Source organism: Ctenopharyngodon idella, chromosome 1 (genome assembly GCF_019924925.1).
Source record: "Ctenopharyngodon idella isolate HZGC_01 chromosome 1, HZGC01, whole genome shotgun sequence".
NCBI lineage: Eukaryota > Metazoa > Chordata > Actinopteri > Cypriniformes > Xenocyprididae > Ctenopharyngodon > Ctenopharyngodon idella.
In genome coordinates, this window is record NC_067220.1 from 20,557,734 (window position 1) to 20,574,038 (window position 16,305).

Here is a 16,305-nt window from a genome sequence, read left to right on the forward strand (position 1 = left end):
TTTACTACATGCTGGTTCATTATTGTGGTGTCGTTGATCTCAGATTTACTTGCCTCTAAATGTCATGTATATGTTTTTTTTCTACTGCTACAGTTCTAGAGAGAAAGAGAGAGATTGTTTGCAACATTATTTTTAGCATTGGTTTGAATATTGATTAGAGATTGGATTCATTTTTTTAACTTGCACTGTCTCACAGTTTCACAGTGCCCATTCATTCCTAAGCAGCTTGGAGGAAACTGCCTCCTGCCTGCACTGACTGACAGCATGACAGCAGTTAACGGTATGCTAGAGCGTTCCACAATTAACACAGCAATGGTTTCAAATGTCACGTTTGAATGCCTGTATTGATCCGTAATTATAAATACCAGCAAGCTGGAGAAATGATGCCATGTTGAGCGCATACTTTCTGTGTATGTCTCTATCTCTGTCCTTAGCACATTTTGACCACTCCTGTTTTGTTGCTCAAGACGAGGCATGGATTCCTCTGCATGAGTCAGACAGTATGAGACCCCCTGTGTGGACCGCTCTTGTGCTTTTTACAGACGCGCTTCGTTACATCTGGCTCGAGTGCACTTGAAGCGTGTGTCCCTGCTGTGTACCTCTAATGTGATAATGTGTTTTTTATGCATCAGGTCTTACATATGAACCCCTAGTTTATGTGTATCATTTAGATTTTTTTTGTTTTTGTATTAAAAATAAAGTATACATAACCCAATTTACATTAGGGCTACACTACAAAAAAGTTAAAGGATTAGTTCACTTTTGAATGAAAATTTCCTGATAATTTACTCATCCCCATGTCATCCAAGATGTTCATGTCTTTCTTTCTTCAGAAAAGAAGAAAGAAATTAGTGGGGTTCAACTGGTTCAACGGGTTGAAGGTCCAAATTGCAGTTTCAGTGCAGCTTCAATGCACTCTACATGATCTCAGACGAGGACTAAGGGTCTTAAGCCCAGGATACACTGCACATTTTTTGGCTGTCCCAGACGAAAGATTGCCATCGTGAAACAATCGTGGCAATTTCTGTGATCGTGGCTCTTAATCGGTGGTCCTATGTCGTACAGTGAGAGAGGTTCAAAGAAGGACGTTTTCCCGGTCTTGCGACCAAAGATAGCCTATGATCATTCTCTGACAGTGTCAGAATTTCAGCATGATCATCGCACAGTGTGTTTGCTGCTACGACCTACGTCTACTGACCAGCCAATAAAAATGCGACATGAAATCAACGCGACATGGCGCTAAAACTTAAAACTGCTTACCTCAAGCTCTTTTCCCTTCTTCTTTTGCCACTTCGTTTTTTTTTCAGCACACATAAAAACTACAACTGTCAAAGTGTGATTCAACATGGTCTTTTTGTTAACCACTAGCGCATGCTGATTACGTTTTATTCTTCTATAGAAACTTGCATCGTAGCCTATGAGTCAATAGGTGTCGTCATCGTACAGTCTACATGCATGTCGTACCCAAGTTTAGTAGATCCATGTCGCACAGTGTGATAAAGTAATGATCTTATAGGATTGCTAAAATCGTGCAGTGTATCCCGGGCTTTATCTAGCATAACGATCGGTCATTTTCTAAAAGAAAAAAAAATAATTATATACTTTTTAACCACAAATGCTCGTTGTGCGCTTCTCTGCGATCTGCCATGCATGGCGTAATCATGTTGGAAAGGTCACACGTGACGCAGGTGGAAGTACCGATCCAGTGTTTACAAAGCGAACGTGCAAAGATTAAGCCAAACGCCCTTTTACAATAAAAAGGTAAAACAATGATATCGGATGATTTTGAAGTTGGAGGAGAAAATTAAATGGAGTTTTTCGCCCTACCGCAGGACTTCCGCCTACGTAACGTGTGACCTTTCAACGTAATGCATTTTTTTAAGAAAAAGACCTATCGTTTTGCTAGATAAGACCCTTATTCCTCGGCTGGGATCGTGTAGAGCCCTTTGAAGCTGCACTGAAACTGCAATTTAGACCTTCAACCCGTTGAACCCCACTGAAGTCCACTATATGGACAAAAATACTGGAATGTTTTCCTCAAAAACCTTAATTTCTTTTCGACTGAAGAAAGAAAGACATGAACATCTTGGATGACATGGGGGTGAGTAAATTATTTGGAAATTTTAATCCTGAAGTGAACTAATCCTTTAATTAGTCTTTTATTTTCTTGTATAAATATATGCAAAACAAAGATAAATTCTCCGAAATCTTAACGTCTTATGTAGTGTCACTGACACACAGCTACTGTATTGGCAGTTATTTGATGAATATGATCTTTACTAAATTATTCAAATGCAAACAAATTAAAAATGTGCAAAAATATGCTGAAAACTCAAATGTAACAAGAGGTAGTGGGATATTTATACCGTAGTGGGATAGGTTACATTCACATGCTCAAGGATTGTATTTCTCATACATTTGGTATTATTACAAAATAATAAAAATAATAATTATTATAATAATACATAAAAATAATTACTTATTAAATTCTGTAACTGATGCATTGAATTTCCATGCACAAAGCGATACATTGCAATGCATTAATGCATTTTGACACCTCTCGAAAGTGTTAAAAATCATAACTGGAAGTAAAACCATTACATGGATGTTTTGAAGAATTATGCACATAACTGTGATTTATTAAAGTATATGAAGAAACTGTGACATTATTATTATTTTACATGAATCCATCACACATTATCCGACAGGCCTGTGAGATCACATAGACTATTATGGCTCTTATCCGATCACGAATCAGCTTTAGGAATTCCCTGCCTGTGCACAAAAACAACTGATTTCTTATCCAAAAAAATGGTTTTACCCATCTGTTGTTTAACTTGTTATTTGTCTCCTCGTGACAAGAGAAATCAGAACAAGCAGTTGGAGACACGATGTGAAATCTGATTAGATCAATGAAATATGTGCATACTCATTACGGATTCACACGTAAACGTTCGGCAAGCGCGGAAAAGGACTCGTTTTGTAAACTCACGAATGTTGTCGGTGCTCTCCTGTATGGTGTCCGTTTTGAGGAGGTTGTCTGCGAGCATGAAGGCGCCCGTCTCCACCGTGTCCAGCAGCATGGTCGCGCATCGCAGCTGCTCGGCCACGGACAGCTCCCTCCATGCCGCCTGGGATCGCACCTGCAGTAGGTTATTCACCGTCTCTACCATGGCCTGAAGAAGAGAGAAAAAGAGAGATGTCAGCGTTCCAGAGGTGAGGGACGACTTCTGAACCCACACGCACATACATTCTGACATCTGAACTTCACAATAAGGACATATTTCCCAAAGTGCCCACCTCTCCCATAAACCATTTCTCTTCCACTTTCACCCGCACTCACACACTACACAATCTCTGTGCTGGAGTATAAACCTGTCAAACTGAAGAAAGATCCACGGGGAGCATGAGACATTGTGAAAATGAAAGAAGCTGTCATCACGCACACACACATCCGGGCAAACACTCGCATGCAAACACACACGTTCAGTTCAGTCAAGGGGTAATTTATGGGTCTATAAGAGCACTGTATAGGAAAATGAAATGTCTTGGCTGTGCAGCGGAAACTAATATAAGGGTATTTAAAAAAAGTGCGATATTAAGATATTAAGGCTTTTAAATTTGGCAGTGAATATTATCACAGGGATATTAAAACCTCAAAGTTGATATACAAATGAAGGTATAAGACTTAAGGTGGTAGTTTATTAAAAAGCTTGCTGAGTATATCACGGCACATTAGAATTTTGCTTTTCATTTGAAAAAGTGCAGCATTCTGCAACATTAGCATATGGACTACAATGATACATACAAAGAGGGCCAAATATATTTGTCACTTTCACAAAAATGCTGCTAACAATAATTCCAGGTCAAATTCCTTTTATTCAAAATAATGTCTTTATGGAAGTTCATAATCTTGCATTATTATTACAACTGTTACAGCACATATAATATCTGTGGTGAAGAGATATGTAATTAACTTCTCTCAATGTGGTGCACTCATCCGTAGGGATGGACAGAGGGATGTTTTGTCGTTTGTCTTTAGGTTGCTGCAGGCTAATCTGGCCATTGGGTTGAATCATTCTGCCCCAGTTACAGTACAGCAGTGTGTGTGAGAGAGAGAGTGTGTTAAAGGCGGGATGAGTATATTCATTTTGACACCACTAAAGTAATGACCCTTTTACGAGAGAGAGAAAAGGAGAGACAGAGATGAGAGACGACTAGGATAAAAGGTAAAAAGGAAGTTATATTTACTTCCTCACAAAACTGCTTATGAAATCTTCTGACAGAGTGTGTCAAGAGGTCAGGGGAAAGTATGTGTGTGTGTGTGTGCGTGTGTATGCACTTGGGGGCTTGCACTGCGGAGACAGATAAGAGATTTTTTAAAAACTCTTCTTACATTCTGTTTCCTCACACACACAGAGGCAATACTCTCCACAGACTTGGTAAATGGAGCAGAACTGAAGTGCTTTGAAGCTGAGGAGCTAATCCAGCGTGAAGAAACACACACACACACACACACACTGCATTACATATTAGATGACCACTGAGAATCCATATTTGCTTGATGTCAGCACCGGGAGGCTTCAGACAGTTGTCATGGAATCCTGTAATTCTGACTGTCTAAATCAGCAGGATTAATTGATGTTCTGATATACTCATTTCATCTCAGTATTTGAAAAAGCACTCTGTAATTATTTTTTTTTTTTTGGTTTAAGTTGCTCTGGCCAATATAGCAGTCACCTGGGACTTATGCTGACACCTAGTGGTGTGGATGCAGGATCATGAAAAAGCATACATTTTGGTTACTGATGGCGTAAACAGATTTGAACTGGCACATGACTTCAATTTGAACTGGCACAAGACCCATATATTTTTTTTATCTATGTAGATTTTGAAAATAAATAAATACAAGAATAAAAAATAATAATAATTAATATTTAATGTCAATTAATTGGTCATGTTTTATCTGGCCAACCTAGGGCAGAACTGCCATAAAATACAATAAAATAAAACAGAAATATAATTGTAAAAATTACTACGGTAAAACATAAAAAATATAATTAAATCAAATAAAATTAAATGCGCAAGATGCCTGATGGCAGAAATGTGGGATTCATTTATTAAATTATTCTGTAAGCATAATGATAATAAGTTTATTACCAAAATAAACTGAGAAATATTTATTTAGTCATGTGATCTTTATATAAAATAAATAGGTTTTAGTAGGCTACTAACATGACTGGAGTCTTTGTCTCATGTGAGTGATTTTTTTTTTCTTCTTCAAAATTACTATTCATTTCTTATTTTTAATGAGGAAAATTTTGGAAAAAGTGCACATTTAAACCAGAAAACAGAATACTTGAGCAGCATTTAGACCTCAATTATTTCATGGCGTAAAAATCTGTCTAAATCTGTCATGTACTGGCAGCGGTCTGGCTCAGTTTGAGATATGCATCAGTCATTTTCTACCTCTAAATCAGTTCTTCTCATGGTTTTACCTTTCGTTCAGTTTGCTGAGCTTTTCTTGGGCTTATCTACATTATTCTGTGCTTTTTTTTCCACTGTCTCTGTGTGTGTGTGTGTTTATCAGTCGCCTGATGTGACACTGCTGACCAGTGCTGACATCACTACTGCTTTCTCAGGAGAAAAAATTGCTCTGCTTTTATAAATGCAAAAAATGCAGCCCACGGGCACAAGCGCAGACGCACAGACACACAAACAGCCAATATGATTCATATGGTGTGACAGATACGGCTTCACGCAAGTATAAAGCAGTATTTCTGTTGAAAACTTTACCCATCTATGTAGATGTTGAAATGATATGGAACATAAATAAAAAGCAATGACAATACATTGTGTGTCTACACACACACACAAACATGCAAAATAAGGACAGAATAAAGTACCTGTATGAAGAAACGGCAGGATCGCTCTCTCTTCTGGAGCTGAAAGACACATTATTAAAAACTTACAATAACTCACATACACAAACACAGCTACACACATAAAATCACAGTGCACATTTAATCATTTGGAACCCAATAAGAAACAAGGCCTAATTAGCTGAAATAATTTGCAATAATTTAGTAATAAATAATAAGGAATCATAATTATATTATGTATCAGAGTAGTATTAGGAACAAAATTAATCTGTTACAGTCACCATGTCGCCTCATGAAACTGACACTGTGCTCTCAAAGCATTCCTACATTCCGGCCAAGGCAATAATACTGTAAACATACAAACAAACAACACTGAGATGTATAAAGTCTGAATGGACCAAAGGTGTCTGACTGCAGATGAGCTGATGTTTGTGTAACTGATAACTTTAGCTGGATGCAGGTAATAGGAAACTGACAGGCTGGCTGTTTAAAGTTTGTAAAGTGATATTCAAGCACTGTAGTGTTGTTTGTGTGTGTGCGCGCATGTGTGTGTGCGTGTGTGTGTGTGTGTGTGTGTGCATTCAACTTGTCCAGAAAGAATGATCGAGATTAACTGCTCTATGTTTAGACACATTAAAGGTGATGTGTGTCATTTTATTGACGTTAAAATATTTTCTCCTATAATGTGCAGTGAAAGCAGGGCTGTCTATTGGGGACAACCAGGCACTCTGTTCTGGGCCCTATGATAAGGTTCACTATGGTAGTAGTTCTCATCTGTTTTTACTTCAGGACCCAGATTTTGCTGGGACCAAAATGATTTATTGTACAAAATTAAACAAAAATGCCCTTAAAACCAAACATAGAACTGTATCAATATGATAATAAAATACAAAGGCGCCACAAGATGTAAAATAATTAACAATACATTTTGGTTTGAAAATGTCTTGAATTTCAATAGCATCGTGCTTTCAAATCTATTTAAAGTGATGCTCTCAGCATATTTAATGTAGTTTCAGTTTTGTTTGTTTTTGTGGATGAATGGATGTTAAGTATCTTTAACATGCTGTCATCTGTTTAATTTAAATTAAACCAAGTGAAATATAAATTTGTGCCAACATATTGCTGTTAATACTAGATGTAAACTACTGTATATAATTCTGAATATACAGTAATGTATGATAATGCAACGGGGGAATTGCAACTTGTTGGTTCTGATGATGCCAAATGTCTGATTTTACCAGTAAATTAAAATAGCTGGCACCTACATTATTATACTGGATAATCATGCACTGGCATCAAACATTTTTTTAAAAATATTTGAAAATACTTTTTAAAATGTACAATATTCAAAACGTTTTAAATGTATGTAATCTCTGACAGAGATAATTCTAATAATTCTATATATAAGGGCTTTTCACACTTGAAATAAACCCCGGGTAAACGGAATCCCGGGTAAACGGAATCCCGGATTATCTTCTTTCATGTTTCACACTGCTCATAATTTACCCAGGGTTAACAATTAATCCTGTGTATTCATAAGCTGACGTTTCACATTGAACATTCCTAAACCATGGGTTAACGTTCTTATTTGCATATATGTGGAGGACGAACACTGCACGCAATATGTTTACACAAAGGGTCTAACATTGCGCATCCTCAAATTATTCTTTGCCGACTGTACTATCAAGTTTATCCTGAATGGACTATTTGGACTATAAAGGTAAGAATAAAATGGTCTCTTCTTTACTCCAATTGTCGCCGTTTTACATTTTTTCCCCCTCAAACACTAAAGCTACTGTTTATACAACGTGAAGTGGTTCTGTGACTGTCTAAAATACGTGAATATGAGGCACGCTCTTAGTTGTCCATTGCTAAGCATCTAGTCGTAACATTCTAACACCACATCACTTCACACTGTACAAGTCTGGCACCACAATGCAGGGTTAACACTGCAAAAGTGGTGCTAACCCTGGATTTCGTAACCCAGGGTAAAAATCGGTGCTAACCCCGCTTCTAAATTACAAGTGTGAAATGTTCCTTCACCCAGGGGTTAAAAGCGGTGTTTAGAATGACGATAACCCAGGGTCCAGTGCAGTGTAAAAAGCCCTATATATATATATATATATATATATATATATTTCTGTCATGACAACTGTCGGAGTGTTTGGCATGGTAATGGTATGACAATGTTGATATGTTTGGTCTTGGTGGAATAGATCTGCTATGCTGCTGCTTTTATGGCTGCTGCTGCTGTTGATTATTGCTGCTGCTGCAGAGCAAGTACGGGACTTGCTACTGCCAATACATACATGACATACTGCTGTGAGCAAGTAAGACATGCTGCTGCTGTACAATATAGCGTACATGAATTACCCATAGCAGATCTATACAGGTAGAGCTGGGGAAGGTAAAGCAAATGCTACTCATGTATTTGAAGATTGAGCATGTGAGCTCATTGGCTACTAATACAGCAGGAACAAATCATCTGTGTCCTATAGATGATGTGATTACGAGCAGGTTGAGTTAAGGACCCATTAGCCTGCGCATCTAGAGTTTCAAGACAGAACTTTGTATATATATATATATATATTTATATATATATATTATCTTCTAATAAGGCCACATGTCAAGGTCTGAGTAGTTTAGATGGTCAGCCAACAATCATTTCTTGTAGAAAACATGTTGGACGCATAAGAAATGGGCACGAGTAAAGACCTAAGCAACTTTGACAAGGGCCAAATTCAAAATATCTTGGAAAAAAGCAAGGTTGTGGGTTACTCCCGGTCAGCAGTGGTGAGAACCTACCGACAGTGGTCCGAAGAAGGATAAACACAAACCAGTGACAAGGCTTCTTGATGCGCAAGGGCAACAAAGGCTATCCTGTCTGGACCAAACTGACAGAAGGTGGCACAAATCACAAAATTGTAATGATTGCTATGGGAGGAATGTGTCACAACACACAACATTGCATCGCACCCTGATGCATATGGGGCTGTGTAGTGGCAGAGTTGTCAGAGTGCCCATTATGACCCCTATCCACAGCCGAAAGCCCCTACAATGGGCATGCGAGTGTCTGAAAACTGACCTTGGGGCAATGGAAGAAGGTTGCCTGGTTCGATGACAGGCTGGTGAAGGACAATGTTCACCAGCCTGATACTGTGGACAACGTTCTGCTGGGAAACCCTGGGTCCAGCCATTCACGTGGACATCAATTTGACAAATGCCACCTACCTAAACATCACTGCAGACCAGGTACATCCCTTTATGGCAATGGTATTGCCTGATGGCAGTGGCCTCTTTCAGCAGGATGTTGCGCCCTGCCACACTGCACACATTGTTCAGGAATAATTTGAGGAACATGATGAAGAGTTCAAGGTGTTGCTCTGGCTTCCAAATTCCCCAGATCTCAATCTGCCTGAACATGTGGGATCTACTAGAAGAACAAGTATAATCCATTGCAGCTCCACCTTGAACGTGAATGATCTGCTGCTAATGTCTTGGTGCCAGATACCATAGGACACCTTCAGGGGTCTTGTAGAGTGCATTCTTCGGTGGGTTGGCACCGTTTGGCAGGATGCAGAGGACCAACAGCATATTTGGCATGTTGTCATAATGTTTTGGTTCATCTGTGTATATTTCCGTCCATTAGGTGTCTGACAGGACTTTTATTGCATTCATCTGTGTGTATGTGTAGTGCTGTGCAGTCGATGTGTGCATTTCACCACTTTGAAGTATATATATGTATATATTTTGTTATTCTTTTATGTTGCGGCTTCTTTTGTTAATTGGAAAAACTCACCGGGGCTTTATGAGCTGCTTTAATTCGTGTGTCCTTATTTATAAGAGTGTGTGGGTGTGTGTGAGTGCAAGGATTTCTGTCTATCGAGCAGTAGCTGTTTTTAACAGGAAGTTTTCCCATTTGGGCCTTAAAGCCTTTGATCTGTGTACTGCCACAGGTTTACTGCCTGAAACACTGTACTCTACACAGAATTAGAACACTGTTCTCTCTCCTGCTCCCTTTCACACAAAAATATGCATGAATATGCAGAGCGTTCTCAAAACTGAAGTGCAGTAAAGTAATTAACATGTAATAAATGTGTAATAATTGTGTAATTACTACCTACGCAGTTTGTGTGATTTATTAACAGGTTGGATACCTTGTTTAAGCTACGTGCCGCTGTGTCTTTTCCCCCTGGGGTGAGATTTCGCAGCTGTACGTCCAGTAGTTCCACCAGTTGTGCCATGGCTTTGACTGTGGATGGAACATCTCCGGGTCTCAACTCTCCCTTCGTCTGTTCAGCCAATTCCCGTGCTACTATAGCAGCAGTTTCCCCCGATCTCATCTACAGAAAGAGAGAGAGAGATGTACGTGCGCATATTGATTTTATTCTCTCTGTCCCTTGATGGCCGAATAAGTGGATGAACAAATGGCTTCATAGATTTGTGATTCTGCCCATTTTCTGATTTACTCTCTGTAGTACAAAGGAAACCATTTCACATTACCATTAAGCTTCAGTCATCATCACACTTTACACACACATGCACTCTCACTGCACACACACATGTGCTACCTTATTTCAAGCTGCTGTCGCATGACACTTTGGTCTTTTCATAAATTCGCCACAAAGTGAAACAAATTGCGGCTGATCCTGACAGTTGAATTTTGGCTCATTTTGTTGTACACTAAATTTCCACTAAGCTGTTTTGCTACAGGCTGCTCTTTGTGATAAGCTTCTGTTAAAAAGCTTCAGGCCAAATTATGCTTTAAGAATATTTGCTATAGGCATATCGCTCTCTACTGAATTTTTTAAATAGGCTGATATTCCATTAGCATATTTCCCATGGTGCCATGTTTTTACTCACTCTTTGAGTGATGTGATTGGTCCATGGTGAGGTGCAGTTGCTCAAATCCGGTCCCTTCGGATCCCAGTAGCCAAGCAAACAATTAAATGTGGCTACACCTGTAAAATAATAATAAAGAAAAACATGAACACAGCACAAAGCACACACACATTCGCTCATGCAAATGCACATACACACTGAGAGCAACATGGCCTGGCAAATTCTGTCAAACTCATCACACACACAAGTAGAGCAAGAGATTTACTAGCAATACATAATGTGTCAATCAACAGCTGGCAGCTGCCCACATAATGAGGTGGCACTGACAGAACACCTGAACAAGCTAACTGCAGTAACAGGAAAAGTTTTACTCGGATTAACTCAACATACACAGAGGTAAATATATATCGTTCATAACTTCTAAGAGTTTATATAGAGGTCTTTATACAGTGGCCTGTACAAGTATCCTGTCATAGTTAAAGGGTTAGTTCAACCAAAAATGAAATTAATAATGTAATTTATTACTCACCCTCCTGTCGTTCTACACCCGTAAGACCTTCGTTCATCTTCGGAACACAAATTAAGATATTTTTGATGAAATCCGATGGCTAAGTGAGGCCTCTATTGCCAGCAATGTCACTGAACCTCTCAAGATCCAAAAAAGGTACTAAAAACATATTTAAAACAATTCATGTGACTACAGTGGTTCTACCTTAATATTATAAAGCGACGAGAATACTTTTTTGTGCCAAAAAAACAAAATAACCATTTTTTAAAACACTTTTTCAAAACACTGCTTCATGAACCACTGATTCGAAACAAAAGATTCGTAAAGCTTCATGAAGTGGTGTTTTGAAATCAGCCGTCACTAGATATTGTTGAAAAGTCATTATTTTGTTTTTTTGGCACACAAAAAGTATTGTCGTCGCTTTTATAATATTAGGTAGAACCACTGTACTCACCTGAACTGTTTTAAATATGTCTTTAGTACCTTTTTTGGATCTTGAGAGGTTCAGTGACATTGCTGGCAACAGAGGCCTCATTGAGCCATCGGATTTCATCAAAAATATCTTAATTTGTGTTCCAAAGATCAACGAAGGTCTTACGGGTGTAGAAAGACAAGAGGGTGAGTAATAAATTACATTGTTTTCATTTTTGGGTGAACTAACCCTTTAAGTCACATGTAAAGGGATAGTTTCCCAAAATATAAAAAAATATGTCATTATTTACTCACCCTCTTGTCATTCCAAACCTGTATGATGTACTTTTATTTGTGGAACTCAAAAGGAGATGTTTAACAGAATGATGATGCTGCTCTTTTTCATAAAATGAAAATTAATGACGATCAACGGGCTAAAAATGACAAAAAAAAGACCATAAAAGTTTGATGTACGCACAGTATTCCAAATCTTACGAAGCCATACAATAACTTTGAGAGAGGTACATACCTCATACTTCAACATTTCTTGTCGTTTATATTCCACAGAAGAAATAAAGTCATACAGGTTTTAGAATGACAGAATAATGACAGTTGCTATTTTAGGGTAAACTACCCATTTCAATGTCAAATGTTTTTGAGATCTTTATCTTTCTAACAATAAATTACACTTGGTGTTTGGTATTTTGATATATAATACAGAGACATTCTTACAATTTTAATCATGTCCAAAAACTTTTAGGGGCCACTTTATTTAGGTTAAATAATAAATTACTATGTAACTATTTGTACTGTGGTAATTCCTATTGTTGAACATAATTATAAAGAATTACTAATGATGAGTTTAGCTCTAAACACTGGGATGATAAATTAATTACAGGCTTGAATTACGAATTAATTCTTTCATTCATTTTATCAGGAGCCTTGTTGCAGTGTTGCAGTCTATCAGATCTCTCTAAGAGCACAACACAGCTAAGCCTAAGCGTTGATGTATTCAATACACATTAAACAAAATAAACCTCCACACACACACTGCCCCTAATAATAGATTAATCACTCTCTTACTAACCTATGGTGCCAGGTGGGCACGGTTGCTTAGCAACCTGTCCCTGGTGTGTCCGTGGCCAGGAGATTTCAGCAGTGAGACGTGGGGCACAATAGTCAACAGCGACTGGCGTCTGCAGGGAGGGAGGCGACCGTGTCAGGGCCTCTGGGAGGATGTTGTTATGGCGGCGAGGTGGAGCCATGGTGGTTATCATGGTAGTAGTGAGAGAGGGACGGAGCGTGCCCGTATATGGGCGTGGAGGAGTCGTGGAGCTGCGCACTGGAGGAAGCGCATCAGGAAGCAAGACTGAAGAAGGAGGATCTGTAAGAAAGAGAAATATATGTAACATAGTTTATTTACAATAATTTATTCTATAATATAATATAAACTAATTTTAATTCAATTTATTAAATTACACACAAACACACACACACAGATAATATACAATATATACACATAATAAAAAGGCAATTAAAAATACTATATTTATTTACATTTCAAATTTTAAATATTATACATTTTAACTACACATCTGCAGACATTTGCCCACAAAGTACTGCTAAAACAGAGACATCTTCTATCTCTGTCTCTCTCTAGGCATCTCTGCTCTTTCAGGGATGACTGAATGAGTCAGGTTTCTGGAGAGTGTTTGTGTGTGTAAATGTGTGTGTCTTTGTGCCCTGTGCAGCAGTTGGGAGTGTATGTTTTGACAGGCCCGATCCCTGAGTGCAAGGACTTCAGAGAGGCAAAGATAGATGATGTTTAAACGTCATAACTCCCCATTGGCACTCTCTGTTCCTGTCTGTCTCTCTCTCAAACACACAAGCACACACCTGAGGGCCTGAATCAGGCATATAGCAGTCAAATGCATATAAGTAGCTTTGTTTATTGGTATAAAGTGAGAAAGAATCAGTGTCGGAAGCTCAGGATATCACATGACAGGGAGTAAACATCCCTTAAAGCCTGGGCTAGACTTAACTATGCTGTAAGAGTTCTGTCTACAATACATGTACGTGTGGATAGACACATACTGGCACAGAGAGAGCCGAAGAGCAAAAACTAAAGAGATAGCTTCCCTCTCTTTTTTGTTTCTTTTTGTCTCTCTCTCTGTCTCTCTGTCTTGCCGTGTTTATCTGGCGATGCTCTTGTTGCCGCAGCCACTGCTGGAAAAAAGGACTGAAGTGCACTAAAGGACTGAAGTGACCGAAGAACACTAGAGGATAGAGATGCTACCAGAATTTTTTTTATTTTCATATTTGTCAGTGAATTGGCCATGGTGATGTACTTTAATAAAAAGTGGATATGAAAAGAATGCACAAAAGAACATAATCCCACAGGGCTCTGCTCTAGGACCAATGAAAATATCTTTTAACTGTAACTGAAATATAAACTTTATATTATCTCGATATTTTTTTCTGCCTTTATATTATATTCAACATATTTTTCAATATTTATGTACTGTTTTAGCTCTCAAATGGCATACAAAGGTGATTTTATTTCCCAATCAGAGGCACCATCGTTTTAAACAAACATCTAAAACCCAGTACTAAAACTAATTAAATACCTAGTTAAAAATAATCAGGGAATGTTTTCCACAGAGTTTTTCCTTAAATGAAAATATATATATATATATATATATATATATATATATATATATTTCATGTATATGCACCATGTTAACAGAGTAAATATAATAATATAAGAATATAATAAGTAATATAATAAACACCAAAATTACATAATTTTTTTTACTAAAACTTTTTAATATGCCTATATGCAGGGCTTGACATGAATTTTTTTGCTCACCAGCCACTGTGGCTAGTGGTTTTCCAAAGTTACTAGCCACTCAGCATTTTCACTGGCCACAATTTTGACATTGATACCATGGGGAAAAACTGCCATATAGATATTTTTAATATTATCTCAAAATATGGCAGCAGGTATATTAGGCTGCTGTCACTTTAAGACCTGACACACGGATCCATTATACTGTTACAGATGCATTTTCTATCTCAACTGTGAATACTCGCCAAGACCGTCATTTTGACATTATTTTGTGTGTATTTGTCTGTTTATGAGCAATAAGTAGCAACAAAGAACTCAATTTAGTACTAAGACGGCTTTATGTGCACGCACTTTGGGTGTGAGCTTAAAATCTGTGGGAATAAGTAAAATTATGCGCAATATGTGCAATCCCACCCCGAAATTCAAGCCCGAGATGAGAGACCGAGCGGCTGGTATCGTGTATGCGGAAAAAAAGTATTGGAAGCGTTTCAGATATTTCAGTATCAATTTTAAGTCTACAGTTGAAAAATGTATATATTATATATAAAATTCAGCCTGCCAAAGTGGCTAGTAGGAGTGACTGCGTTACACGCCACTGCTGAAATCCACCCACATTTGGCAGGTGTTAATGTTAAGCCCTGCCTATATGAATAGACAAATGAATGAATCAGAACTTTGAAATCGATTTACTGACACACTGTTCTAAATTATACTGTAATTTTCAATGCGAAAGAATGTAAAAATGCTGCAGAAACAGAATCTGTTGACTAGTTAACTGTAAATTACTTTACCATACACTAGCGTTTGGTTGCGGTCGGAAAGAATTTTTTAATGTTTTTGAAAGAAGTCTCTTATGCTCACCCAGGCTGCATTAAAGGTGCAGTATGTAGGATTTCTGTCTGCTAGAGGTCGGTAAAGGCCTATTCAAAACAAAGGCGTAGCTTGATGATGCCAAGTTTGAGCGCGGAATCTTGGGACATGTGGCCTTCACCTCAACGGACGGTGCAAAAGAATAGGGATAGGACTCGGGAAGAAATCATGTTCATGGATGCGATTATTAATGTTATTGTAGTATGAAGCAGAGCAGGACCGAGTATTGTGGGAGCTGAACGAGGCCGCTGGAACGATTGCGCAACATGCCTCACGAGCAGCGGAACTTTTATTATGCCACAGTCGCCGGCACTGCTTCCGCTTTTCCAGTCATGAGTATGAGGTAACGCAGCTCTGTTTATCATATTAGATACATTTGAGAGTGTTGAAAATGATGTTATAACGTTACTCTGAGCGTTCACTCAGTGGCTATTGTGAGACACTTGTTGCACACTGCAGTAAGCTAGATCGATTTTAGAATAACATTAAATACTGGATGGCTTGTGTTGATAAATGGCATGCAATTCATTTTAAAATGTATTGTATGATGGAGAAAATTCTGTATTACTGTTACTAAAAATAAAGCTGCATCTGATTATGCTATGTTAGCTACTTGTCAAAATAGTGTTTTTCTCTGAGGCATGGTAAAGCATGGTACTCGCAAAAAATCAAGAAAATTAGATTTAAACAATAAGACTAAACGTGTTGAGCTATATAACAACAATTAGTTTTCTGTCTATAAATATATCAAAACAGTTGTTCCCTTGTCTATTAAAACATGTAATATATTAAAGCGTCTTTGGTGTTTCCATGGTTTCTACAAAATAAAACCGGAAACCGAGGCAGACCGAGGGTAACGCGGGTATGACGCAATTGACAGGTGACTCCTCACACGTCCCGGAGCCTTGGTTAAAATTGCAATTTTCTCACGATTTACAAATAGT

At 38.1% G+C, this 16,305-nt stretch overlaps 1 protein-coding gene across 1 annotated transcript in view; it reads right to left on the bottom strand.

The window, feature by feature from the left end:
* Positions 1-16,305, bottom strand: part of adgrl3.1 (adhesion G protein-coupled receptor L3.1) — a 124,504-nt gene that overhangs the window by 41,516 nt on the left and 66,683 nt on the right. The window contains 5 exon segments of the mRNA XM_051916618.1: positions 2,993-3,176; positions 5,907-5,945; positions 10,040-10,225; positions 10,746-10,843; positions 12,731-13,027. Of these exon segments, the coding sequence (XP_051772578.1) occupies positions 2,993-3,176; positions 5,907-5,945; positions 10,040-10,225; positions 10,746-10,843; positions 12,731-13,027 (804 nt within the window).